Source organism: Carettochelys insculpta, chromosome 22 (assembly GCF_033958435.1).
Source record: "Carettochelys insculpta isolate YL-2023 chromosome 22, ASM3395843v1, whole genome shotgun sequence".
In the NCBI taxonomy this organism is placed as follows: Eukaryota; Metazoa; Chordata; order Testudines; family Carettochelyidae; genus Carettochelys; species Carettochelys insculpta.
In genome coordinates, this window is record NC_134158.1 from 13,459,843 (window position 1) to 13,487,229 (window position 27,387).

General features: G+C 62.5%; 1 protein-coding gene across 7 annotated transcripts; it reads left to right on the plus strand.

Annotated features, from left to right (window-relative positions):
• Positions 1-2,369: 2,369 nt before the first annotated feature.
• CDK16 (cyclin dependent kinase 16) lies at positions 2,370-25,889 on the plus strand. Of its 7 annotated transcripts, none has more exons than XM_075017462.1 (18): positions 2,370-2,590; positions 10,817-10,956; positions 12,278-12,403; positions 13,376-13,542; positions 13,664-13,789; positions 14,200-14,256; positions 14,599-14,713; positions 15,860-15,954; positions 16,098-16,160; positions 16,231-16,354; positions 16,733-16,853; positions 17,198-17,295; positions 17,521-17,626; positions 17,935-17,977; positions 18,317-18,407; positions 18,588-18,665; positions 21,985-22,034; positions 22,303-25,889. In XM_075017462.1, exons 2-17 carry the CDS (start codon positions 10,839-10,841, stop codon positions 22,020-22,022), a joined length of 1,566 nt encoding a protein of 521 aa, XP_074873563.1. In that variant the 5' UTR covers positions 2,370-2,590; positions 10,817-10,838; the 3' UTR covers positions 22,023-22,034; positions 22,303-25,889. The 7 variants fall into 7 exon arrangements, with proteins under 7 accessions (XP_074873563.1, XP_074873564.1, XP_074873565.1 ...); XM_075017464.1 differs by having other exon boundaries at positions 2,371-2,590; positions 13,409-13,542; positions 22,303-25,888; XM_075017463.1 differs by lacking the exon at positions 21,985-22,034.
• The last annotated feature ends 1,498 nt before the right edge of the window (positions 25,890-27,387 follow it).

Here is a 27,387-nt window from a genome sequence, read left to right on the forward strand (position 1 = left end):
CTGGAGGCGGATGAGATGAGACAGGAAGGTGTGGGAGTAATGGGGGGCTGGTGCTGGGAGACAGCTCTGAATTCCTGGGTTCATTCGCAGCTTTGTCACGGACTCCATAGGGCAGGCCATTGGATTGCATTAGTACCTACCAGCCACATCTGAGATCAGGGCTCCCAACGGTGCGGGCTGCTGTGCACACCCCAACCAAGATCAGAGACTGATAGCACCCAGAGTGACGGATGTGTGTGGGGCTGGCTGGAAGAGGGGAGGGTGTGTAGGGGAATGGAGGGAGGAGGGAGGGAGGATGTCAGGGGATGGAAAAGTCCATGAGGGGCTGGCTGGGTGACGGAGGGAGGTCTGGGGGAGGAGGGTTGTGGAGGATGGGGAGAAGAGGATGGAGAGGTGCACGACGGAGGGACGGCTGGAGAGGTGTGTGGGGTTGTCCGGAGGAGCATGAGGAGCTGGGTGTAGGACGGGTGAACAAAGGGCTGGATGGGGCTGGAGGCGGGAATAGCTCTTTGGTGAGGGGTGTATGATGGACAGGGCAACACATCGCCTTGTCCCAAATATGGGGGGTGGAGGGGCAGCTCCTCCCGGCTGCACCAAGCCCCAGGGAGCCGGCACCCCCCTGCCCTGGGGAAGCCCCATCCATGGGCACTCCTGGCCCAAGCCCCGGGGAAGTGGCGGCCACAGGTGCTCCCACCCCCACCTCGGAGGGCCTGAGTACGGGCCAGTCGGTCACCTTAATGGTGGGCGCATGGGGGTGGGTGCAGGGATGGGGGGCCATGGGGGCTGCTGAGATGGAGGTGGGGGGACTGGGGGAGGGAGGGGGGAGCAGAGGAGCGCCCTGTAGGGTGGGGAGGGCTGTTGGGGGCAGGCTGGGCGAAGGGTTTCCTGTGTAATGGGAGTGGGGGAGGTGTCTCCTGCAAGATGGGGGAGGGTGGAGCCTAGACAGGAACAGTCCATGTCTCTAATCCCCCTCGTCCTCGGTTTGCGGGAACCCCGCTATTGTGGTTAGTGGAGGGCTCCATCGGTCGCCCGTGGACTACACCATTATTAACCTCTATGGATCCGCCTCCCGCCATGTTCGTGGTGTTAAGTGGATTCCTCAAAATTTCCATAAATTCCATTTGACCACTTTTCACCCTATTTATTTGGGCAGAAACCTATTTTTTAAAAAAATCTGCTTCCCCCATTTTTGTTTATGGTAGTGGCCAACAATCGAACAGAGACGTCTGCGGATTAAACCATTATCAACCCTCAACGGGTGACTTTGTTTTACAATTCCCCACGCAAAACCTATTGTTTAAGTGGTAGTAGGGCTTAGAAAATGGTATCGATTGGCTACTATCGTTTATAAATGTTGGAGTCCAGAGATTATACATACCCCCCTCCCGGTTTGCTCTGTGGTAGCGCCCAACGGTTTTTGGCCCTCTCCGTCAAACCATTACCTTCTCTGTGTGAGCGAGGAGAATGGACAGTCTCCGCTTCTCATCAGTCCTTTTAATTTTCCACGTCTCCAACTTGTAATCACATCGTGTAGTTAATTGCGCTATACATCCTGATTCATATTTTATTTGTTTCTATGCTCGGTTCCATTCAATACGTGCACACCCCTATTTTGATAGTATCGCCCACCCTCTCGGCTAGGAGAGAGAATAGGTTGGGCGAACTCATTATGGATTAGAGGGTGGAAGGGAGTCTGAAAGTACCTGACTTAGTCTTATTTTCCGTGCTCCTCTTTGTATTTCCATAGTCTAGAGATACATGTAGAGAGCGAACAATTGCTCTTTTTGGCTTTCGGATAGATTAAATGGGAAAAGCTTGCCATTGCCTCCCCTGCGGCTGCTAATAATGGTACAGCCCGCATAAAGGCAGGAGGGGTGAGAGAAGGAGAAGGCGGATGGGGACCTTTTCATTGAGGAGAAAAAAAAGACAGTTAGGAAGATACTATTGTGAAAACGGGGGGGTTGTTCCATTTGGCTTCTTGGCTACCTTCAGCAGACTGATTCCTTACTTAATTAATGCGTCATAATATCTCTAATATATTATTAGTGTCTTTCCACTGTCTTTAAAAAGCAGAGGAATTGGAGCTGCTCTTTGAGGGTGATTGTCCTCTCAGTAATGGTAGCGGCCGACTTGTTCCAGCTCGGAATGCACCAAATCAAAAGAGGGGGGGTTTACCTCATTTCCTCACACTTTTGCTCCCTAATTTAATACCTGCCCTTAGTGGATATGGGGGTTCCAAGTCTCTAATGCTCGAATCCTCGGGGATGGGCTCTTCTTGCTTATGACTGCTCGCTATGGGTTACACAGCCCCAGTGCGCGAAGTGGTACGTGCCGGGGGGATGCTGGGTCGGGGTCGGGCGGTAGCCAGTCGCAGGGTGGGAGGTGGCCTAGCTGGAGGGGGAGGTGCTGCACGCTGGGAGGAGACTTGTGCGCACCCCCCCGCCCCTCTCTCGCCGGGCTCTGGGGGACCATGGGCGGCTGAGGGGAGCCGAGCCCCGGGCGGCCGAGCCGGCGGCCATGGCTGAGGATTACTGGGACCCGCAGCAGCAGCAGCAGCAGCAGCGCTGAGCTCCCTGCAGCGCCAGCCAGGGTAAGAGACACCCCGTTGGGCGGGGCCTGCGACCCGCGGGGACCCCGGGGTTCCACCCCCCGGCCCCATAGATCTGCTGTGTCACGTGAGACTTGTCCCCCTCCGGCCCCATAGATCTGCTGTGTCACGTGGGACCTGCGCTCCCCAGATCTCTCAGTTCTGCTGTGTCACCTGGGACCTGCACCTCCCCCCGGATCCCATAGATCTGCTGCCCTATTGCGTTGGGATCTGTGTCATATGGGATCCACCCCACTGGGCTGAGATCCACCCCTGTGGCCCTATGGAATTTGTACCCCCTGGATCTCATACATTTTCTGACCCATTGGGCTGGGATCCACTCTGCCCATGGGTTCCACCCACTTGATCCCCTGGGATATGCTGCACCCATTGGATCCTCCGTCCACCACGATCTGCTGTGACACATGTCCCTGGGGTATTAACTTGCTGCAGCCGTCTGGGGGTCTGTATCTATTGACTCCCATGGATCTCCTGTCCTGTTGTGCTGGGATCTGCTACGTCCCTGGCCAATGGGATCTACTACATGATCAACTCATAGTAGATCTCTGCTTCCTTACTGGAGTGGGGTCCATGGTGACCCCTGGGATCCCCTCATCCTGCCCTATGGGGTCTGCACCCCCTGGGTGCCCTAGTCTTTCCATCTTCAGTGGCTGGGATCTACTGTGATCTCTGATGGCCCATATCCTCCTGGGGTCAGCTCACACCAGATTGCTCTTCTCCTGCAGTGGGTGGGGGAATCCACTGTGATCCATGGGCTTTACCCCTCCAGGCTACACGAGATCATCTCTGCATCCACTGGAGCCTCTCTGCTCCCTCCCCATTCACTCTGACCCAATGGCATCCACTTGCACTGGATCCCTGCTGACTGGACATTCCACTCTCTACCGTCTGGCTGTTGTTGGAATCCATGAGCACTGGATTTCCCTGTCCCTTCTTCTGGGGATCTGCTGCAACCCCCAGGGATCTGCAACTCTTACAGGCCCTGACCTCCGGGAGCACCACACAGTTAAATCCCCCGTCACCTCACTGTGATCCACCCCCTTCTCCATGGCTCCTAGCACAGCCAGACCCAGTGTGTTGGGAAATACGAGCTCTTCTCCTCCTGTTGAGTCAGTTGCTGGAGTGTCTTCTCTGGATTGTCTCTCTGAGTATAACAAGAAGTCCTGTGGCATCTTATAGACTAATAGATATTTTGGGGCATAAGCTTCCGTGGGCAAAGCCCCGCTTTGTCAGATGCATGAGTTGGGGGGGGTGGCTTCAGAGGGGTGTTTAAAGAGAGGGGTCCCAGTAGAAGGGAGGGCCAGAGCTGACAAGGTCTATTCAGTCAGGGTGGAAAAGGCCCATTATCAGTAGTATGTATGAAGAGAGTCAAAACATGGGTCAGATAAGACGGGGGATATGGCCCATTGTCAGTCTCGTGGAGATGTTAACACTGAGGGCAGAGAAGCTCCTTTTGTAAGCTCCTGGGAGTCTTTGTCCTGAGCAGCTCTGTTCCTTCATTGGCTGTCCCAGCAGGGGTCCACCGAGGCTGTTTGCCTTTGGGCTCCAGGCCTGGTTTCTGCAGAGGGGGAGTAGTGTGGGGTGAGCCGCACTATATTCTCTGGCTGGTCTGGAGGCCCCCAGCTCTCCTGACACATTTAGTCACATCTGTGGATCCCAATGCACTTGCTTCTTGCTAATAGGGAGGATCCATCCTTCCTCTACCTGGGTTTGGGAGGGTCCAGGTGCTGTCTGGAATGGATCCAAGACAGTGGAATTGGCTTGGTGTGTCTTCCCCAACTGCGGTGGTGCGGGGAGACGGCTTGTTGACTCCATTCCGGGAAATGTCACTCCACTCACCAGGTAGCCTGAGTGCATGGGGAAAAGCTGGGGGAGGGGATTGCTCCCACTCCTGCCTGCGTTAGGGCAGGGAGGGGGTCACCCCCTGTGTGAGGGGCAGGGCAAGGGTGTGCAGGGTGGCTCTCTGCAGTGAGGGGGTGATATTCCCATCTCTGCGTGCGGGTGGATCTTGGCAGTGGAGAGGCGGATTTCTGGCCCTTTTCTTCAGGGGATGAGTGCAGGAAAGTGCCTGTGGAGAGACAGACACGTTGGGCCAGGATGTGGGGTCAGAGACACGTAGATGAGAAAAAGCCCCAAACATTGGGCCTCTCCCTATACACTCAGGACATCTGCACATCTTGCAAGTGGGGGGTCTTTTTCCTCTACCCTCCTGCTGTGGGGCTGACGGGGGGAGACGGACCTGGCCACACTGTGTGCGCCTGGCCCCAGGAATGCAGAGGGCCTGGCAGATGGGGGGGCCCTGGGTGGGATGAATTCCCTGCGAAGACCTCCTGGGTTCACTGTAAGGTGTGGGGGCTGAGCGGGGCTGAGAGTGGGGCTGTCTGTGGCTGATGGCAGGGGCGTAACCCAGGCTGGCTTGTGGTCTGTGCTGGCTGATGCTGCCTGGAGAGGGGAGGTTGGAGGAGCACAGCTGGAAGTTGCAATGGAATGGACTTTTCTCATGGTCAGTGCACCCCCTCAGTGTCAGGCCCTGCCCCTAGGGTCTGCAGCGTGTGATTACCTGGGGCCCCCCCTTTGCCTTGTCTGCAGGCAGATCCAGGGCCCCTCTTTGGCTGTGTCGGGCGGGGGGGGCCGCGCAGCAGTAGACCAGTGCCTTGAAGCAGGTGGGTCAGTCTGGGAATTGAGGGGGGCTCCTGTCTTACCCCACCCTGCCCTTTGCAGGGCTGGCTCTGGCCTGGCTGGCTCTGGGGATGCCGGGGGCCTGCTCAGCCTGCTGCCCACAGCTCCCCTCCAGGCTGGACCCTGTTGCCTGGGGCTGGTACCATCTCCCCCGTGTCTTGGCCACTGCCCATGGTCCCCGCTTGAGCCTTGGGCTGGCCCCTGCCCAGCAGAGAGCTGGTGGGGAGTGGGACCCAGTGCCAGCTGTTGTAATGGAGCCCCAGAGTCCTGGCACCCAGCCCCCCACACCAACCACTAGACCCGCTGCTGCCCAGAGCCAGGGAGAGAACCCAGGTGTCCTGGCTCTCACCCTCCCCCACCCACCACTAGACCCACTGCCATCCAGAGGCTCGCTGAGGGCGTGGGATGTGAGTGCGGAGTGCTGGGGGAGGGCTCCGGTGGAACTGCAGGGAAGGGGCAGGACAGGGCTCTTTGAAAAGCCAACTCACTCAAACTCTCCTTTCCCCTCCGGAGCTGCCCTCCCCTTTGGGTCTGGGCTAGGTGCTGGAGACATCCTGGTGTTGGTGCGAGCAGCTGGAGCCCCAAGCGGAAGGCTGGGGCCTGGCTCCCAGGACAGCCAGGGGTGCTGCTTGGTGGCCGAGGCACGGCTGGCGGGAGAGGGGAGCTTAGCTCTGGCTTTTCTCCTGCTCCTGTCTGGGGCTGAGCCCACGCAGCAACCCCCTGCCCCATTCCCGGCCCCCCGAGCCAGCCAGTCCTTGTCCCATGGTCGGATGGAGCTCGTGCCCCTAGAGGGGACAGGCCCCTGCCGTGTTCCTGGCCCCCCGAGCCAGCCAGTCCTTGTCCCAGGGCCAGACGGAGATCGTGCCCCTAGAGAGGACAGGCCCCTGCTGTGTTCCCGGCCCCCCGAGCCAGCCAGTCCTTGTCCCAGGGTCGGATGGAGCTGGCGCCCCTCTGTCCCCCACCCCCAAGCCCGCCAAATCCCGCCCCCACCTCTTGGTACTTGTTCAGATCCAGCTGAAAGAGCTGGGCTGGAGTCTGATCCTGGCTTCTTCAAGGCAAACGTGCAGGGAGAGTGGCACAGCTGCTGGGGGTCCCAGCCTGCAGAGCTGCCTCCAGCCTGGCCCCCATGCTCCAAAGGAGCTGGGCTTTGGCCCCCTGGAGCCAGGCTCTGAATGCACAGCAGGGGGAAGGGGAGTCTTGTGGGGGACAGGGACCGGGCAGGTTGGGAGGCGGAGGGGCTGGCAGTGTCCTGGTGGAGCACAGGGTCCCCAGGGGACAGGGTGGGGCAGCCATGAGAGGAGGGGGCTGCTGCTGGTTCAGCCCTACCCCCAGGGAGGGATGGGTAGATGACATGAAACTGCCAGATCCCACTGCTCTCCCAGAACCAGCGAAGGAACCCAGGAGTCCTGGCTCCCAGCCGCCTCCTCCCCCCACCAAGAGAACCTCCTCTCTTCCCAGAGCTGGGCAGAGAATGCCTGAGTCCCGGCTCCCAGCCACCTGACCTAACCACTAGACTCCACTGTCCTGCCAGCACAGGTGAGCTGCCTGGTGTTTCAGCAGCTGTGGGCTAGAACTGCCATGGCACAAGCCTGTGTGTGCCAGACCCCTGCTGCCTCCCAGTGCCCAGCCTGGGGAGTGTCCCCAGTCTCCCCCAGTGCCCACAGCCTGGGGAGAGCGCCCCTTGCCACTAGCTCAGTGCCCAAGTTATAGAGAGCACCCACTGCCCACAACCCAGGAAGAGTGTCCCAGTGTGGTGCCCCCCACTGCCCAGCCTGGTGAGAATGCTCCCAGTGTGCACCCCAGGGAGAGGCCCCCTGCTGAGTCCCCCCCTTCAGCCAGCGCCATTTGCCAGGCCCCAAGCTCAGCTCCTGCCATTCTGTGCTGCTCAGTGCTGCTCCCCTTTCCCCTAGCCCTGTCCTATGCCCCCCCCACCATCTGAATGGTGATTGGGGGGGATTCCTCCAAGCCTCAACTGATTGGAGAGGTGTGAACTGCCCCCAGTGTCAAATCTGACTATTACCCCTGGAGCCTACTGGTGGCAGCAAGTATGTTTGCTAAGTCCCCATCACCTTCAGCTGCTGGCATTGTCCTGGGGCCCCTCCCGCTAGTCTCCTGTAACTCCTCTGGAGCTGGCCCCCTGCCATCCTCCCAGTGAGGGCTCCTCTCACAACCTGCCCCCTCACAGGGGCTCCATCCACTCAATAGGCTTCACCCCCAGCCTGTCCCTTAGTCTCTGCCAACATGTCCGTCCCACTCTAAAGGCTCCTCCCACTCACCCAAGGCCTTGCCATTGGACAGAAACACTAAGCCACTCCCTCTTGCATAACCTCAGGCCACAAGCCCATCCCACTCATTCAGGCTCCTCCCACAAGGTTCCTGCCCCAGCACCTCCCTTAGGGTGTGTTCTACTGGGGCAGACTCCTTCCAGACTCCTAAGCTCCTCCCACTAGCCTTGGCTCCTCCCGCATGCTCCAAACCTCTTCCACAGTCAGTTCAGGTATCACTCTGGCCAGATCCTGTGGCCTGGGAGCCATCATTAGTCTTCAGAATGAACACCTTGTTGGCCTGAAGGCAGTGGTTCAGTCCCCCACATCAGCTCCTTTGTCCCCTTCCTGTTGTGGGCCCCACCCCGAGTCTCTCTGCAGCTGATCCTTTGGGGAGACATACGGGTCCCATCCCACCCTCAGGTGCTCCCTGTGGTTGGTAGCTCTGATGGGGAGGGCATCAGCCTGGCTGCCCTGTGGGTCTGATCTGGGGCATACCAGACTGGGCCTCTGATCTTGGGGACAGCCGCTGGCCCCCCTGTGGATCTGATCATGGGGACACCGGCTGGTCTGCTGATCTGGGGAACCTCGGCTGGCTGCCCTGTGGGTTTGATCTAAGGGACACCAACTGGACTCCCCCCCCCCCCAGATCTGATCTGGGGGACTCTGGCTGGCTGCCTTTGGGTTTGATCTGGGGGACACCAGCTGGCTCCCCTATAGATCTGATCTGGGGGGCACTGGGTGGCTCCGCTGTGGGTCTGATCTTGGGGGCACCTGGCTCGTCCTCTGATCTGGGAGGCAAGGTGGATTAATTTAAATCACCAAAACTTACCAGAAAAGTTAAGGCTGTGCCTAGAGCATACTTCTGTTTGGAATAAGCCCCATTGAACTCCTGGGCGCGCCTGTTTGTTGTTTTTTTTTAATAAATAAGTACAATACAGGGTTCCCGTGGAAAAGCTGAGTTCTGCTGAAGTAAAATAAGGACTAAACTTATGGCATCCCTGGTATGGTCTGTGGCCAGGATGTTCCCAGAAAAGGGATCTGTATTATCTCATTTGAAATAAGAAAATGACATCTCGATTTCTGAGTGGAGCTGTCTGTAGCATGTATTGAGTGATCAGTTCTAAACCTGGCTAACGAACTAAACAAGCCCTGAGGATGAGCCGAGCAAAACTTCATTTTTCTCTCAACATCCAGCCCAGCAAACAGCGTGGGAATTGGCTTGTCAAAGGGCAGTTCTGCTAAGAGGCAGCTAGAGAGGCTTGAATGACGCATTGCAAAGGGAATGAGTCCAGTTACCAACCAGTTGATCCACTCAGCCCTATCCACACCATTCTCTCCCAAGAAGGCTTTTTCTCTACGATGCTTCGTCCCTGCAGCCAGGCCCTGCATCATCTCCTCGCACTGCTCACACTTGACACATTTTCCTTTTTTACCCAAGGAACGAATTTCTTCAAAACAGCCCAGTCAGGGTCTCACCTACCCCCAGAGGCTGGGACAGGTTTTTCTGTGGTAAGACTGTGAAGAAGAACTCTGTGTGCTCTGAACAGGCTGCCTGCGAATTGTTTTTCATCTCTGAGTGGAATAAATTTTGTTCTGTGCATGACTGTGCACCACCAGCAGAAACACAGGTGGCTGGCTGTGCCTAGCTGGGCGCTCTCTGCTGATCAGCTGAGCAGCGCCTGACTCTCTCCTGGGCAGCCGTCTGAGTGCTCAGCTTACAGGGAGCACTGGGTCTGAATAATGCCTTTCCTTGTTCTTCCCAGTCCACTCCGCTGCTCCTTTCTATGCTGCTTCAACCCTTTCCTAGACATTGCATCTCTGTCTTTAAGACAGCGTGTTAACCAGGCCTCTGCTGCGCTTGGCCAAGGGCCACCACCACTGAAGCACAGAACAAAACCAACCCTCCTCAGCCTGTGTCTTTCTGTGCACGTGCTCCTTTTTGGTCGGCTGAGAAACAGCAAGTGAAAGCCCAGAACTTCCGAGAAGCAAGAGCCAGTAGTTTGGCTGGGCAGACTAGAGACAATAATTCGTTCTGGGGAGACTGGAGGTGTAGGTGCAGCATGAGGGCAATGGGCTTTACTTGTAATTGTTAGTTTTAAATGAGAAATTTAGTACTGATGATTTTTTAAAAAATCTGATTTAAATTAAAAAATCTTTTTTTTTTTTTTAATTTTTTTTTTTAAATCATTGATTTTTTTTTATCCACCTTGCCTGAGGGCAGCAGCTGGCTGGCTGGGTGGGGGTCTGATCTGGGGAACACCAGCTGGCTGGCTGGGGGAGAGGGGGTCTGATCTGGGGGACACCAGCTGGCTGGCCGGGGGAGGGGGGGCCTGATCTGGGGGACACCAGCTGGCTGGCCAGGTTATCTGATCTGGGGTTGTGGGGAAGCGGGCTGGCTGGGTTGTCTGGTCTGGGCACTGGATGGCTGTGCTACAGGGTGACTAATCCATTCAGGTTACCCGTTCCTGGGGGCATAACATGCAGACACATGCTGGGCCTAGCTCTGGTTGGCACAGCTCTTAGCCAGAGAACCGAGTTCTGCCTGGGGCGGGGGATGTGCTGCAGGGGACTCTTTGTTAGCACATTTCTTTGCATTCCTTCCTGTAGAGTTTTTCCCCAGCTGCCCCATGTCACAAAGTGTGTGGGAGTCACTGAGCCCTGCACCCCCACTCCTGCAACCAGAGGTGACTCCCAACCAGCAGGGGGGACAGAAGGGTAGGGACATGGTGCAGAACTGACTTGTTGGCCCAGGAACAGTCACTACCATTCATCTTGAGAACAGAGGAGACGAGAGCTAGGGCTGTGTTCTTTTCCTGCACCAGCCCAGACTGCCCCACTCCCAGCATCTCGGTCCCAGACCCCAGCCAAGTCCCACTTCTGGCCTTTGTCCTGCTTCCTGGGCAAACAGTGTCACCTGGTCACACTCTGGCATCTGGCCATTGTGTGTGTGGGGAAGCTTGTCACACACAAAAGTCCTCAGCTAGGTATTGCTTGCATGGCCAGGGAAACTGAGGCGCACACCTGGGTTCACTATAGGGCATTAGAACTCACATGCAGCATAGCTAGGTGAATAAAATCCTCACTTCATCACACCTCACCCCAGAGGTGGCTGCATCTCGGCACAGGGGGAGCGGGGATCCATCCCCTTGTGATGTTATGTGCAGTTGTTCCCCAGTTGCCCCACCCCAGAGCTGGCTGCGTCTCAGTACAGGGGAGCCACCCCAGTGTGTCTGAGCTATGGCATCCTCTCCCCTCCATGTAGTGGCCCCAGCCCTGGACCCACCATGGATCGGATGAAGAAGATCAAGAGGCAGCTCTCGATGACCCTGCGGGGGAGCCGGACGGCCGAGAAGAACCTCAATGAGCAGATCAACATTGAGGAGAACAACAGCAGCGACACTGGTGAGCCACTCTGCCAGCGTGGCCTGCCACAGACCTGGTGTCTGAAGGAGCTCAGCCCACCCGTGAGCGTCCCCCGTGCTGGGCATGGACGGGACCCAGACTGGGCCCTGTCCTGGGCGCTGGCTCTGGCAGGGTGTATGCCTTTCCAGCATTTGGGGGCGCCTGGCCAGCGGTCCTCTAAGGTGCTACGTGGGTGTAACCTCCCCTTTAAGGTGTTCTGCTGACAAGACAGTGCCAAAAAGGGATCTGTGCCCTAGGCCCCTGCCATGGCTGCCTTTTTAAGATGCTGTGTGGGTGTTGTGGGCCCTTTAAGATGTGTGCCTGTGTGGGTCTGTGGGTGTGACTGTCCCTTTAAAGGTGACCACCCATTTCTTCCTCACCCCACCCTCTCCATGCTGGTGGCCAATTGGGAACTAGTCTACGCACTAAGCTGGCCAGCAGTTGCCATGGCTCCCTAGGGGTGGCCAATGGCCAGGTGGAACATACTACCCCCTTTCAGCTGTGGGGGTGTGACAGCTGGGTTTCTCACCTCTGGACTGAACCAAAGCCATTATCCCCAAAAGAGGGTGTTTTGAGCTGGGTTGGTGTCTAGGGCTCCTGGGTTCTTTCCCCAGCTCTGCAAGGGGAGGAGAGTCTAGTGGTTAGAACAAAGGGTTATAGGGCTGGAGGCCTGGGTTCTATTCCTGGCTCCTGGAGGGGGACACAGTCTAGTGGTTGTGGGGGTCCATTGGGGGGCGGGACGGGTCTGAGAGTCAGGATGCTCGGGGCGTTACTGACGTGGTCAAGGGTTTGTTGGGGCTGGGGTGGGCGGGTGACGACAGGGGTGGGGAAGGCTGGACCCCAGTTCTCTGGCCTGTTGTGAGCCCTGTGGCCCTCTCCAGGCTGGTCCCCTGGCTGCTCTGCGCCCCCTACGCAGGGGTCCCGGGTTTATTTTCTGTTCTGTTCTAGTTTTGTTTCTTCATTTTCTTTTTCTTTTCTTTTTTGTCTGTGTTTAATTTCTGCTCCCCTCCCTGCTCTCTCCCCCATGGCTGTGTGACCTCTCACGCCCTCCATTCCCATTGGCTGTGTGATTGCCCTACACATACCCCCATCTGCCCCCCTTCCTCTGGGCTGCATGATCCCATCCCCTCTGGCTGTGTGATCCCCCTGGGTTGTGTGACCCCCACCGCCTACTCCCCTACCTGTGTGGTCCCCTGCAACCCTGTCCTCTTCCCTGGGTGTGTGACTGCCACCCAATCTCTCTCTCCTTCTGGGCTTCCCCCCACGTGTCTCTGCTCACCTCTGCTGGGCTCCCCTGCGCCTCGTGTCTCGTGCCCCCCAGGCCTGGCGGGGAAGAGCGGGCGTCCCTGGGGTGCCTCGCGCAGCGTCTATTCCTTCCTGCAGCGCCGGCCGCGCCCGGGCGTGACTCGCAGCCTGAGTGCCCACCTCGCCCGTGCCAGCCGACTAGGTGACTATGGGGGCAGCACAGGCCCCAGGGCCCCTGAGCCAACCCCCTGCTTTCACAGAGCCAATCACAGCTTGGAATGGGGAGTGGTCAGAGTGGCGGGGAGGGGCCAGCGTCAGGACTCCTGGGTTCTTTGCCTGCTCAGGGAGTGGAAGGGGCTCAGGGCTGTAGCAGGGATAAATAGCCCTCCCCTCTCGGCAGCTGTGGTTTGTGCTTTACTGTGTGGGCGGCTCAGCCGGGCTGGTTGGACGTCGGGGTTCCTGGGGGTCTCTCTGAATTCAGCTCCGGGCACTGGCCCATGGCCTCCTTGCCAGCCGCACTTGGGGTGTGCTGGTCACTGTGTGCGGAGCTGGGTTGGGTCGGCTGCCTGGCAGTGCTGGACAGGGGAGGGGGAGGCGACTCCAGCAGGGGGCGCTGTGGGGGAGGGAGTGCCGTGTGTGGCCATGCTGGCTGGGGCACTGGCTGTGGGGTGTCTCCAGCAGGGGGCGCTGTGTCTGTCCCTGGGGGGCTGCAGTGGGGTGGTCTTGGGGTGTGTGTGTGTATGTGTGTGTTGGTTTTGGTTGGGGGTCTCACTGTGGGGGCTGGCGGGTGTCTGGAAGGGAGAGTCGTCGGGGGGCTGGGTGAGGGTCTTTGGTGGGGGGCACTGGGGGTGGGGCTGGCTGAGGGTCTCCAGCACCATATCCTGGCTAGGTGGGGTTTCTGGCAGGGGGCACTGGGGGTGCTGGGTGAGGATCTCTGGTGGTGGTATTTGGGGGGTGGGGCTGGGTGAGGGTCTCTGGCAGGGGACACTGTGTGGGGGCTGGAGTAGGGGGCATATGGGGGCCGGGTGAGGGTTTCCAGCAGGGGGCACCATGTGGGAACCAGGTGAGGGGCTCCAGCAGGGGGTACTGTGTGGGGGCTGGGGTAGGGGGTATGGGGGGGTGCTGGGTGAGGGGCTCCAGCAGGGGTCACCATCTCTCCGTGCCCTGGTAACAGCGCTCTGCCCTGCCCTGCCCTGCCCCCCCCCAGAGATGGTGCAGGAGGACGGGAAGATGGGCTCGGATGGGGAGAGTGACCAGGCGTCCGGCACCTCATCCGACGAGGTCCAGTCCCCCGTGCGTGTCCGAATGCGCCACAGCTCGGCCCGCAAGATCTCCTCCGAGGTGTGCCGGGGCGGGGGCAGGGCGCTGGGGGGGAGGGGGCGGGGCACCCGAGGGGGCTGGGAGAGGGGAGGGCTCCAGGGGGTGAGCAGAACCACCAGCGTAACCCCTCTCCGCGCCCCAGGACATCAACAAGCGGCTCTCGCTGCCGGCTGACATCCGCCTGCCCGAGGGCTGCCTGGAGAAGCTGGCGCTCAACAGCCCCTTGTTCGACCAGCCCCTGAGCCGCCGCCTGCGCCGTGTGTCCCTGGTGAGTGCTGCGCCCCACGGCTGCCTGTGAACTGGCCCCCACCCTGAAGTGCCCCCTGGCTGCCCCCCTCCTGGTTCACGTGCTCCAGCCTGTCCTCTACTCCCCAGCGACTTGTTCCTGCTCTGCCCCATAACCTGCACCAGGGTGCCCCACAGGCTGCCTGCCCCCCTCCCTGCAGTGCCTTACATATGCTCCAGCCTGCTCATGGTCTGCCCCGTGGTGCCCCATGTATGCCCTGCCTGCCCCTCAGTGCACACTGGCTAACCCCTGGCTGTCCCATCTCCTGACACCCCCGGCCAATTCCATGGTACACCCCCGCCCCCCATCGCTTCCCACCTCCCCATGATGCCAGGCCAGCACCCCACAGATCCCCCCCCATTGGTGTCTCATGGCCGGCCTCTCGCCCACAGTCTGAGATCGGCTTCGGGAAGCTGGAGACCTACGTGAAGCTGGACAAGTTGGGCGAGGTGGGAGCTGGGCCCTGGGTGCCTGGGGGGCGTCTTCCTCTCCGATTGGAGCTGGGGGATGGGACTGGGGAGTGTGGTGGGAGTGGGAGAAAGCGCCGTGAGGAGGGAGGGGCCGGGGGATGGGGCACAGGTCTGTGGGGCAGGGCAAGGGAAGGGCCTAGAGGCCATGCAGGGAGGAGATGGGGCATGTGACCATGGAGCAGAGCTCTGGGGCTGGGCCAAGGTGTCCTGGGCTGGGGTCCTGGGAAAGGGAAGGCGGTTGAGGGGCTGGCTGAGGGATGGGAGCTGTGGGGCAGGACAGGCCCCCAGCTATGACCTCTGGCCTCCCCTCACTGCCCCCAGGGGACATACGCCACCGTTTACAAAGGGAAGAGCAAACTCACTGACAACCTGGTGGCGCTGAAGGAAATTCGCCTGGAGCACGAGGAGGGGGCGCCCTGCACGGCCATCCGCGAAGGTACCCAACGGGGGGGCAAAGGGGGGCCCTGCACGGCCATCCGCGAAGGTACCCAATGGGGGGGCAAAGGGGGGCCCTGCACGGCCATCCGCGAAGGTACCTAACGGGGGGGCAAAGGGGGCCCTGCACGGCCATCCGCGAAGGTACCTAACGGGGGGGCAAAGGGGGGGCCCTGCACGGCCATCCGCGAAGGTACCCAATGGGGGGGCAAAGGGGGCCCTGCACGGCCATCCGCGAAGGTACCTAACGGGGGGGCAAAGGGGGGGCCCTGCACGGCCATCCGCGAAGGTACCCAATGGGGGGGCAAAGGGGGCCCTGCACGGCCATCCGCGAAGGTACCTAACGGGGGGGCAAAGGGGGCCCTGCACGGCCATCCACGAAGGTACCCAAGGCAGGGAGAAAGGGGGGCCCTGCATGGCCATCTGCCCTCGGCAAGGAATGCAGGAGTGGGTTGGGGTGAGAGGGAGCGTATGTGTGATGGAGTGGGGGGGGTGCATGTGTGAGTCAGGCTGGATGTGTGAGACAAGCAGAGCAGCTCCCAGGGGCTAAGGATGACCCCTGGGGCTGTGGCCTAGGCTGGCAGGTAGCACCTCTGCCCTGAACAAAGAGCAGGGAGGAGCCGAGCGGGTTTGAATCGGAGGCTGCGGTTAGAAGCGGGGGGAGAGGGAGCTGGAAGGCAGCCAGCCGGGGGAGGGGGAAGCTACACCCCAGAGGGGCCCCCCTCGGGCTCCTCTCCCCAGGACTGGCTGGAATGACCGTCTCTGACTGCTGCACTGACTCATCTGTGAGAAACTGGGCCTCTGTCGCCTGATAAACTTCCTGTTCTACCTGCTGAGTGAGAGTCACTCCTGCCTGCGGACGGGGTGCAGAGCTTGGGGACCCCTGAACCCCATCACAGTATGTCCCCAGGCAGCACTTCCCTGCTGCCCGGCAGAGCCCGCCAGCCGGATGGGCCCTGGTTTGCCAGGTGGGTCTGTGAGCTTGGGGCACGTTCCCTTCGTGCAGCCAGGGCTGAGCCCTGAGCCTTGCCGGAGCAGGGTACACCATGGGGGCCCCGCCCCGGCTGGCTGGGTGGTGGGGGCACAGGCTGAGAGTTGCTGGGGTGCCAGGGGACAGGGCCTTGGATTCACTCACTGTGCCCCCCAGTGTCCCTGCTGAAGGACCTGAAACACGCCAACATCGTCACCCTGCACGACATCATCCATACTGAGAAGTCGCTGACCCTGGTCTTCGAGTACCTGGTGAGGGGGCAGGGTGGTAGGTCGGGGGGCCAGAGAAGGGGCCGTGGGGCAGGCTGGGGATGGTAGAGTGGGGCTCAGGGCCAGGTCAGGGGACCCGAAGGGGGGCTGGGGGCAGGCGGGCGCTCACGTCACTCTGCCTGCAGGACAAAGACCTGAAGCAGTACCTGGATGACTGCGGCAACGTCATCAACATGCACAACGTCAAGGTGAGCGCAGTGGGTGGGGAGCCCCCCAGGCTTCCTGGGCCAGGCTGACGGCATCTCCCTCCCCTGCCAGCTCTTCCTGTTCCAGCTGCTGCGAGGGCTGGCGTACTGCCACCGCCAGAAGGTGCTGCACCGCGACCTCAAGCCCCAGAACCTGCTCATCAACGAGCGGGGCGAGCTCAAGCTGGCCGACTTCGGTGAGCCCCCCCGGGTCTCTCGGCCCCCTGATCCCGCCCCCCTGCCCCAGCCCTTGATCATTAAGGAAAGTGGCGAGCTCAAGCTGGCTGACTTCGGTGAGCCACAGCCCCCAGAGCCCTGCTGGTCCATCCTGAGACAGCCCAGACCCTCCTGGTCCCCCAGGACCCCTGGAGTCCTCCCAGTCCTCGAATCCTCCTGGAACCTCCCTCAGCCCCCCCATTCCCCCAGAGCTCCCCTCCCAGCTCCCTGCACCTGGTCCCCAGCCCCTCCTCATCAATGAGCTGGGGAGGGGCACTCAAGCTGGCTGATTTCAGTGAGCCCCTCCCCCAGCTCCGACTGTCAACCCCCCCCGCCCGCAACCCCCATCTCTGTCCCAGGTCTGGCACGCGCCAAGTCCATCCCCACCAAGACGTACTCCAATGAGGTGGTGACGCTCTGGTACCGGCCTCCCGACATCCTGCTGGGCTCCACCGAGTACTCCACCCAGATCGACATGTGGTGAGCCGGGGGGCTGCTGCTGGGCTCTGGTCTGGGCCCCACCCTCTCACCAGGGCCCTGCCCCTTGATGGACCTGGGCCCTGCCCCTTCCTCCCACCCCTCCCCTCCCTCACCAGGGCTCTGCCCCACCCTCCCCTTGCTGGGCTTGGGTTCTCTCCCCTGCCAGGCCTGAGCTCCTCCCCCCCAGTGATCTGTCCCTCCCCCTTTCCCCACCCGGCCTGGAATCTGCCCCCTCCGGACCTTGGTTCCTTGCTCCCTCCCACTCCCACCAGGCCTGGGACCCCCCCACCTGCCCCCCCCAGCCCCCTGGACTGTGCCTGAGCCCACACGGCACCTCTCCCCAGGGGCGTGGGCTGCATTTTCTACGAGATGTCCACGGGCCGCCCGCTCTTCCCTGGCTCCACCGTGGAGGAGCAGCTGCACTTCATCTTCCGCATCCTGGGTGAGGGGCACTGCGGGGGGCGGGGGCTGCCCTGCAGTGGGGGGCCCAGAGCTCAGCAGGGTGGGGGCCTGGACCATGTGGCTGGAGTAGGGGGGAGGGGCTCAGCGGGGGGTGGGGCGCTATGCTGTGGGGGTTGGGGCTGAGCAGTGGGCACTGTGCTGCGGGGGTTGGGGACTCGGCAGTGTCTTATCACATCCTCACCCCCCCCCCCACTGCCACCCCCAGGGACCCCCAACGAGGAGACGTGGCCGGGGATCCTGTCCAACGAGGAGTTCCGATCCTACAACTACCCCAAGTACCGGCCCGAGGCCCTGCTCAACCACGCGCCCAGGTCAGCCCAGGGCTGCAAGGGATGGCTGGGGGGGCTGCTGTGAGGGGGCTGGGTCCCTGGGGGCTGCGAGGGATGGCTGGGGGGGCTGCTGTGAGGGGCCTGGGTCCCTGGGGGCTGCAAGGGACAGCGGGGGGGGGGGGCTGGGTCCCCTAGGGGCAGGGAGGGCTGGGGCTGTGGTGGCTGCAAGGGAAGGCTGGGGGGGCTGGGTCCCCAGGGGCTGCTGGGGGGGCTGGGGCTGCGGGGGCAGTGCCAGGAGGCTGCAGAGGGGGATCTGCCCCGTGGGCTGACATTCCCTGTCCCTTCTGCAGACTGGACAGTGATGGAGCCGACCTGCTGGGGAAGCTGCTGCAGGTGAGGAGAGGGGTGGGGTGGCTGGCAGAGGAGTGGGGGGGCTATGGGATTGGGGTGGTGGGTATGGGGGGCTGCAGGTGACCTGGAGGTGAGGGGAGGGCTGGTGTGTCAGGCCCCCTGGGGCCATAATGGACGTGTCCCACTTGGACCCCGCCCCCGGGAGCATTTCCCCCACCAGAGCCATGATGGGCATGTCCCACTCGGACCCCACCCCCTGGGAGCATTTCCTGCCCCCTGTCCCCGCCCCCCAGAGCAATGATGGGCGTGTCCCACTCAGAGCCTGCCCCCGGGAGCATTTCCTAGCCCCCTCTGACCCCGCCCCCGGGCATGTCTGCGCAGTTCGAGGGGCGGAAGCGGATGGCGGCAGCGGAGGCCATGGGACATCTCTTCTTCCACAGCCTGGGCGAGCGCATCACCAAGCTCCCCGACAGTGAGTGACCCGCCGGGCTGGGGGGGTGAGTCGGTGGGTTGCTGGGGCGGGACTGAGTCGGGAAGGCCCGAGGGCCGCTGTTGGGGTCAGGGACGGGAAACTGTGGGTGGGGGCTTATGGGGTAGCGGGCGCAGGGCTGTTGGGAGCTGTGACCCCCCAGTGACCCCCGTGTCTGCACAGCCACCTCGATATTTGCACTAAAGGAGATTCAGCTACAGAAGGAGACCAGCCTGCGCTCCGCCTCCCTGCCCGACTCAGGTGATACGCGCCCCGCCCCCGCCCACCCCCGGCCCGACTCAGGTGATACGCGCCCCGCCCCCGCCCACCCCCGGCCCGACTCAGGTGATACGCGCCCCGCCCCCGCCCACCCCTGCCCGACTCAGGTGATACGCGCCCCGCCCCCGGCCCCTCCCTTCCCGACTCAGGTGATACGCGCCCCACCCCCGCCCACCCCCGGCCCGACTCAGGTGATACGCGCCCCGCCCCCGCCCACCCCTGCCCGACTCAGGTGATACGCGCCCCACCCCCGGCCCCTCCCTTCCCGACTCAGGTGATACGCGCCCCGCCCCCGCCCACCCCCGGCCCGACTCAGGTGATACGCGCCCCGCCCCCGCCCACCCCTGCCCGACTCAGGTGATACGCGCCCCGCCCCCGCCCACCCCCGGCCCGACTCAGGTGATACGCGCCCCGCCCCCGCCCACCCCTGCCCGACTCAGGTGATACGCGCCCCGCCCCCGGCCCCTCCCTTCCCGACTCAGGTGATACGCGCCCCACCCCCGCCCACCCCCGGCCCGACTCAGGTGATACGCGCCCCGCCCCCGCCCACCCCTGCCCGACTCAGGTGATACGCGCCCCACCCCCGGCCCCTCCCTTCCCGACTCAGGTGATACGCGCCCCGCCCCCGCCCCCCCCCGGCCCGACTCAGGTGATACGCGCCCCGCCCCCGCCCACCCCTGCCCGACTCAGGTGATACGCGCCCCACCCCCGGCCCCTCCCTGCCCGACTCAGGTGATACGCGCCCCGCCCCCGCCCACCCCCGGCCCGACTCAGGTGATACGCGCCCCGCCCCCGCCCACCCCCGGCCCGACTCAGGTGATACGCGCCCCGCCCCCGCCCACCCCTGCCCGACTCAGGTGATACGCGCCCCGCCCCCGCCCACCCCTGCCCGACTCAGGTGATACGCGCCCCACCCCCGGCCCCTCCCTTCCCGACTCAGGTGATACGCGCCCCGCCCCCGCCCACCCCCGGCCCAACTCAGGTGATACGCACCCCGCCCCCGCCCGACTCAGGTGATACGCGCCCCACCCCCGGCCCCTCCCTTCCCGACTCAGGTGATACGCGCCCCGCCCCCGCCCCCACCCTGCCCGACTCAGGTGATACGCGCCCCGCCCCCGCCCCCACCCTGCCCGACTCAGGTGATACGCGCCCCGCCCCCGCCCACCCCCGGCCCAACTCAGGTGATACGCGCCCCACCCCCGCCCCCACCCTGCCCGACTCAGGTGATACGCGCCCCGCCCACCCCTTCCCGACTCAGGTGATACGCGCCCCGCCCCCGCCCACCCCTGCCCGACTCAGGTGATGCGCGCCCCGCCCCCGCCCACCCCTGCCCGACTCAGGTGATACGCGCCCCACCCCCGGCCCCTCCCTTACCGACTCAGGTGATACGCGCCCCGCCCCCGCCCACCCCCGGCCCAACTCAGGTGATACGCGCCCCACCCCCCGCCCCCACCCTGCCCGACTCAGGTGATACGCGCCCCGCCCACCCCTTCCCGACTCAGGTGATACGCGCCCCGCCCCCGCCCACCCCTGCCCGACTCAGGTGATACGCGCCCCACCCCCGGCCCCTCCCTTACCGACTCAGGTGATACGCGCCCCGCCCACCCCCGGCCCAACTCAGGTGATACGCGCCCCGCCCCCGCCCCCGCCCCCGCCCTGCCCGACTCAGGTGATACGCGCCCCGCCCCCGCCCACCCCCGGCCCAACTCAGGTGATACGCGCCCCACCCCCTCCCCCACCCTGCCCGACTCAGGTGATACGCGCCCCGCCCCCGCCCACCCCTTCCCGACTCAGGTGATACGCGCCCCGCCCCCGCCCACCCCCGGCCCCTCCCTGCCCGACTCAGGTGATACGCGCCCCACCCCCGCCCACCCCTGCCCGACTCAGGTGATACGCGCCCCGCCCCCGCCCACCCCTTCCCGACTCAGGTGATACGTGCCCCACCCCCGGCCCCTCCCTTCCCGACTCAGGTGATACGCGCCCCGCCCCCGCCCACCCCCGGCCCAACTCAGGTGATACGCGCCCCACCCCCGCCCCCACCCTGCCCGACTCAGGTGATACGCGCCCCGCCCCCGCCCACCCCTTCCTGACTCAGGTGATACGCGCCCCGCCCCCGCCCACCCCCGGCCCCTCCCTGCCCGACTCAGGTGATACGCGCCCCGCCCCCGCCCACCCCTGCCTGACTCAGGTGATACGCGCCCCGCCCCCGCCTACCCCTTCCCGACTCAGGTGATACGTGCCCCACCCCCGGCCCCTCCCTTCCCGACTCAGGTGATACGCGCCCCGCCCCCGCCCACCCCCGGCCCAACTCAGGTGATACGCGCCCCACCCCCGCCCCCACCCTGCCCGACTCAGGTGATACGCGCCCCGCCCCCGCCCACCCCTGCCCGACTCAGGTGATACGCGCCCCGCCCCCGCCCCCGCCCTGCCCGACTCAGGTGATACGCGCCCCGCCCCCGCCCACCCCTGCCCGACTCAGGTGATACGCGCCCCACCCCCGCCCACCCCCGGCCCCTCCCTGCCCGATTCAGGTGATACGCGCCCCGCCCCCGCCCACCCCCAGCCCCTCCCTGCCTGACTCAGGTGATACGCGCCCCACCCCCGCCCACCCCTGCCCGACTCAGGTGATACGCGCCCCACCCCTGCCCACCCCCGGCCCCTCCCTGCCCGACTCAGGTGATACGCGCCCCACCCCCGCCCACCCCCGGCCCCTCCCTGCCCGACTCAGGTGATATGTGCCCCACCCCCGGCCCCTCCCTCCCAACTCAGGTGATACGCGCCCCTGGCCCTGCCCCCACCCACCCAGCCCCTACCTGCATGACTCAGATGATATGCACCCGGCGCCTGACCACCCCAGCCCCTCTCTGCCCGACTCAGGTGGGACACCGCCAGGGTTCCCTTGAATGTTTTCCATTCATAAGCAGAATGAATTCTGTTCTGCGCACCAAGGCCTGTATGGGGGTGCACGGCCCATAGAGGTACCCGCGGCCGGCTGGGGGTGCTCAGCTCACCCATTGGGTATCCCCTGAACCTCTCGTGAGTGGCCGCCCCAGCGCCCCGCTGCCAGGGAACGCCGGACACGTCCCCCTGTGCCCCATTGGTCAGCTCCCTCCACGTGTGACCCAGGGGAGACCCCCCCCACCAATGCCCCCGGCTGACTTCTCAGCCCACACAGACAAGCTCCCCAGGCCCCTGCCAGGACCTCCCCAGGGAGGGGTGCACCTTCAGCAGCCCTGTCAGCCCCCCCGCAGGATGGAGGGAGCCCCCTGCTCCCCAGTGAACGCTCTCTCCTCTCCTGCAGGGGGCGCTGCCTTCCGGGTAGTGGACACTGAATTTTAGCCTGCGGGTCAGGTACTGCCTCCCATTCTCCCGCCCAGGGTCCCCCAGCTCTTAGCATGGCCGCTCCATCATCCCCCCCTCCCAGGCTTCCTCATCCAGCCCCCAGCTGGCAGCACACGGGCACCCTGCTCCGTGTCACCCCAGTCCATGCCCGCTCCATGGAGGGTGATGCATTGGCTGGGCCTCCCCCTGCCCCGGGGTGGGTGGTGGGGGCACAGCTGGGGTGGGGGGATCCAAGCAGCAAGCAGCAGCGTCTCTAACCCTGTGCTCCCCTCCGCAGTGAATGGGCAGAACCGCCGGCCCAGCCTGCTGCTGTGACCCTGCCAAGCCGCAGCGCTGGGGAGGGCAGGGTTGGACTGGACTGGACTGGACTGGACTAAGGCGCCTCCCCACCCCCGCTGGGACTCTGCCCTTTTGGGGCTGGAACTGCCGTGGGGCTCAGTCCCCAGGGGCGCCGGCTGGACGGCAGACCCCTCCCCTGTTGGTTAAGTTTTATTTTTTCAAGGCAATATTATAAATATAGAGAAATAATCTATAGTCCCCCCTCACTGGGAGGGAGGGGGGGACAGCCCCCCCCAGTGTTATGTTTCCATGGAGACGTGTTTGGTTGTGCCCTGCTGTGGGGAAGGGGGCCATGATCCCTCCTGTGCCCCCAGGTTCTAGGGGCAGGGGTTGTTCCAGGGGGTTATATTCTGTCACTTACCCCCACTCCAAAACCTTCTCCTGCCTCTGCCCCTCCTGAGTGGTGGGGACAGAAGTCTTCCAGCTGAGGGGGTGGGGGGAGCCTGCTGCTGCAGATGGCGGGGGGGTGCACCCCAGATAGGGTGGGTCCCTTTGCAGCAGTGCAGGGGGTCCCCCACACACTTTGCATTTGATGGATGTGTCCCCCTGCTCTCCCCGAGTCCCAGCATGCCCCCTCCCTGCAGGCCATAGCTTTGCCCCCATGTCCTGCTGGGTTGGCATGCGGGGTGAACGCTGGCTGGTGCCAGTGAGTTCAGTGGGGCAGCTGCCAGCTCCCCATCCCCACATAGTACTCAGGGCTCACTTCTGGCTAGCTGCACCTTTCTCCCTGCTACTCAGCCTTTTGCCTCTACTTCCATGTTACTTAGCTCCTACTCCTACATTACTCTGCCCCTACTCCTATGCTACTTAGACCCTACTCCAAAGTTGCTCAGCCCTTGTTACTGCATTACTCTGCCCTTGCCCCCTACTGCCATGTAGCTCTGCCCACTCCCGGGTTACTCAGTTCCTACTTAAATGACACTCTACTTGTTCAGCCCTTACTAGACCCCTACTCATGATACTTAACCCTGCACAGTTCTTGCTCAGCCCTTACTTGGCCCCTACTCACATCTTACTTGGCACTTACTTGCCCTCTACTTGACACTAATCAAATCAGTACTCTTATTCAGCTTCTACTCAGATGTTATCAACCCCACTGTCCTAACACAGCTGGTACTCCGTTCTCACTCAGTCTGTCCTCAGCTCTGATGGAAATGTTCACCTGAAGTCTGCTCCCAGCAGACTTCTGACTCAGCTATCTTCATGATATTCAGCCCCCTGACTCTGCTCAGTTCTTACTCAGCACTTTTCCCCATTACTGAGCCCTTACTCAGATGCTACTCTGCATCCTCTCAGTCCTAGCTCAGCCCTGCCATGGCTGTTACTCTCTGCTCAGTGCTTAGTGCTCAGGTGTTACTGAGCCTGTTCTGCCCTCACTCAAATGTTATTCTGGGGTTACTCAGTCGCTCCTCAGCTGTTACGTAGTCTGAGTCCAGTATTACTCTAGGCCCTGCTCAAACTGACAGTCTTTGTTCAGACGCTACTCCATCCTTACATGAACATTCCTTCGCTCCGTCCTGAGCTGCTAGTCACCCGTTGGCTGGCCCTTCCTCCAGCCACCCAGAGTATCCCAGTGCAATCTGCAGGCCGAGGGGAACAGAAATGAAATTCAGTGGGTGGCCGGGAGGTGGGGGAACAGGTGGAATTTTGGCTGTGTGCCAGACGCTCCCAGAGTGCACGAAGGGCATCTGCAAAGTGATGCTGAGCCAGCGGGCACAGAGCCGTGAGAAAGGCCAGTGTGACGCTAGGATGGGGCGGGGAGGGAACAAGGAGGTGTTGAGCGCCAGCGTCTGCCTTGCAGGGGGTAGGGAGCTCCAACTGAGCCGGGGCAGGTGTAACGGTAGGCACTGGGGCCCTCCAGCCAGACCTGGGCATGTCGTACGGCACTCAGGCTTCCCCAGCCCCTCCTCGCTCTGGGCTTAGTGGTTCCCTAGTCTTGAGTCAAAAGTTACCCAGTCATTGCACTGTTCTGACTCACCACCCCGGCTCAGCCTTGGCTTTGATGCTGTTCTGTTCTTGCCCAAACAGCACTCCAGGTTTACTCCAGGATGTTATTTAATTCTGACAATTATTGTTCAGTCCTTACTCAAAGAATAATTTGATCATACTAAAATGTTACTACCTCCTTACTCAAACGCTACTCAGTATTGAAACACTACTCCATTATTCCTCAAGTGTTAAGGGGTTACGACGCAGCCTTACCCTTCGATAGTACTTATCCTTACTCAAATTAACTCTACTGTTATTTAATCCTTAATCCCACATTCCTTGGTCAATATCTAGCCCATACTTTGGCACAGCTGAATTGTTAATTCTTCCTTACTCAAATTACTGTCCTTTTCAGCCCCCGCTCAGGCTTCCCTTGGTGGTTACTTAGTCCTTAATCAAACCCTAGTCAGCCATTCAACTGTTGTTACTCAGGCGAACCTCCCTCTGTCCTTGCTCTAGTCCAGCACTGCTCAGGATGGGACCCTGTGTCCCTTTCCAGCCCTAACTAACCTGTAGCCCCCCCTCCCAGATGGACCCCCACCCAGCTGTCCCATTCAGAGGGCTCTGTGTACTGGCTCCCCTTAGCCACTAGGAGGGATGAACTGCAGCAGGTGTGGCTAAGCCTTTAACTCAGGGGTAAAGGCCGGGGCTTTGAACCCTGCTGTGGGAGTGTCAATTTGAAGGCAGTCCCTATGTCCCCCCATGTTCCACCCAAACTCTCTCCCTGTGTGTGTGTGTGTGTGTGTGTGTGTGTGTGTGTACATATCTGGCCTTTTTTACATGCAGCATGTAGTGCTTGTGGAAGGGAGCACCTTTCCCTACAAGAGCCATAACCACAGTAATAAAAATGACAATGTCCCATAGCTGAGCTGCAGCCACTTTTGGGGTGGGGCGGCTGGGAATGGCTGCGCATAATGCTGCATGGGAGGGCTTGCCCAGCGCTGAGATGCAGCCAGCTCCCTGTATGGGTCAGACTGGTTCCTCCAGACTTTGCCCTGTTGCCCCCTCTGTGCTGACCCACAGAGCTCAAGGTGTACAGGTGGGAGCCCCAGGGAGGGCTTGGAGTCTGGGGAGTACAGCCAGGCTGCTATAGTAGGGGACCTGATTGAGGGGGGAAGGTGTCTGAATGGGATCCACTCCTGGCCAGTGGCAGGTTCTGCTGTTGGGAGCTGGCTCCATGTGCACAGAGGGGGGACCCTGAAGGACCCTTGCACATAGTTGGAATCCTAGCTCAGGCCCAGAGGAGAGCCCTGGCCTGGCTGCCAGGCCAGGAGGAGCTAGGGGCTGAGTGGTTCTCCAGCTGCGGAGCTGGGGGAACTGTGCAGGAGGGATCCCAGGGTAGTGGGGAGCATGTTGCCAGAGTAGATCCGTACATGAAGAGGAGGACCCTGAACTGCATTTCTCTGCTGGGGGGGGAGGGGTGTTGGTATGTGTGATGCCCCAGCCCCCTGTGCCCCCACCAGCGCTGTAGATAGGGGTGGGATGTGTGCGCTCAGCAGGCAAAGGGTTAACCTGCCTATACATATCAGTGGGGGGTGGGCGGGGGCAAGGCCTCCTTTCTGTTGGGGTGAGAAATTGTTCTGCCTTCAATGTATGAAAATTATTAAAGTCTCCATGGAACCCAGGTGTCCAAGTCTTCGTTCCCGGGGGACAGGTCTCCCCCTTCCCCCACTGAAAACAACCTACCACTGTCCCCGGGGATCTGACCCAGGGGCCCCGCACCCCAGTGTACCGCCCGCCCCCATCAGAGCCAGGGGCCCAGCAGCCCGGTGTGCCCCCCTCCACCGCGCTGCCCACCCCCCCCCCCGTCCGCATCAGACCCATGGGACCTGCACCCCAGTGTACCCTCCGCCCCCAGCAGAGCCAGGGGCCCTGCACCCCACTGTATATCCCTGCCCCTAGCTGAGCCAGGGGCCCTGCAGCCCGGTGTGCCCCCACAACCCATCAGACCCAGGGGACGCGCAGCGCGGTCCCCCCACGCATCCCACGAGCGTCGTGGTCTGTTTTATGCCACACTACAAATGGCGCTGCTGCTGCCATAAGCGGGACGGCGGCTGCGCAGGGACTGCCTCTGCCACACTCCGCATGGTGGCCGCGGCGCCCTCGCAGCTGGGCTCGCGCCACACTCCATATGGCGGGCGGCGCCACGCACGCTCTGCTGCCACACGTAATATGGCGGCTAATGTAACGGAGCCCCACCCCTTTTCCCTCTCCCAGGGCGCCGCACCCAAAGCAGGCGTGGCCGGAAGCTGGTGGGCGAGGCCTCAGGGGGTGGGGCCCGGCGCCGCCGCTTCCTGTTTCCGGTCGGGCCGGCGGGTGGGGGCGGGGCGGAGCGGAGTGGGGCGCGGGCCATGGCGGAGGCGGCGGGGGGGGTCCCGGGGCTGGAGGCCCAGCGGCGCCAGGTGGAGGCGGCGGAGCGCGGCCTGCGGGCGGGGGAGCGATGGTGAGCGGGGGAGGGGCTGGGGCAGGAGCCGGAAGCGGGAAGTGCGAAGGGTTCGGGTGTTGGGGCGGGCGGCTGGGGAGTCTGGAGCCCCTGGCGGGGAGGGGAGGCCAGAGGCCGGGTTGCGGTGGCGAAGCTGCCCTGGCACCCCCACCCCGGACACCTGGGAAGGCCGAGACGGCGCAGGTGGTGGAAGCGCCTCACTTGCTCAGGTGTTTGGGGCACCCTTCCCCCTCGGCCCGCCCGGCCCTCCTAACGCTGCGATCCCCCGTCCCACGTCCTCTTATGCCCCTGAGGAACCCGCCCCGCGCCACTGCCCCAGCCGGCAGCCCGGCCCCTTCTCTGACCTGCGGCCCCTTCCTCAGCGCTGGGTGTGAACCTTGGTGTCCTCGCCCTCCCCTACTAGCTCCACTCGCATCTGAGCTCCCCTTCCTGCCCCGTGAGACCCTGAGCTGGCCCCATGTGGTGTTCTGGGCAGTTGCTTCTCATGTGTAGGAGCCCTGCTAGGAAGGAGGCTGCAGCCAGGCAGAGCTGCTCTAGCTGGGGAGTGAAGTTGCTGACATGTGGCTTCATCAAAAGTAGCTGATGTCATCG

Bases quoted from the DNA above. Each gene is read 5' to 3' on its own strand.
- CDK16 (XM_075017462.1), top strand. From the start codon at position 10,839: ATGGATCGGATGAAGAAGATCAAGAGGCAGCTCTCGATGACCCTGCGG. The intron at 13,543-13,663 runs GTGTGCCGGGGC...TCCGCGCCCCAG, and splicing joins CCCGCAAGATCTCCTCCGAG to GACATCAACAAGCGGCTCTC. The intron at 13,790-14,199 runs GTGAGTGCTGCG...TCTCGCCCACAG, and splicing joins GCCTGCGCCGTGTGTCCCTG to TCTGAGATCGGCTTCGGGAA.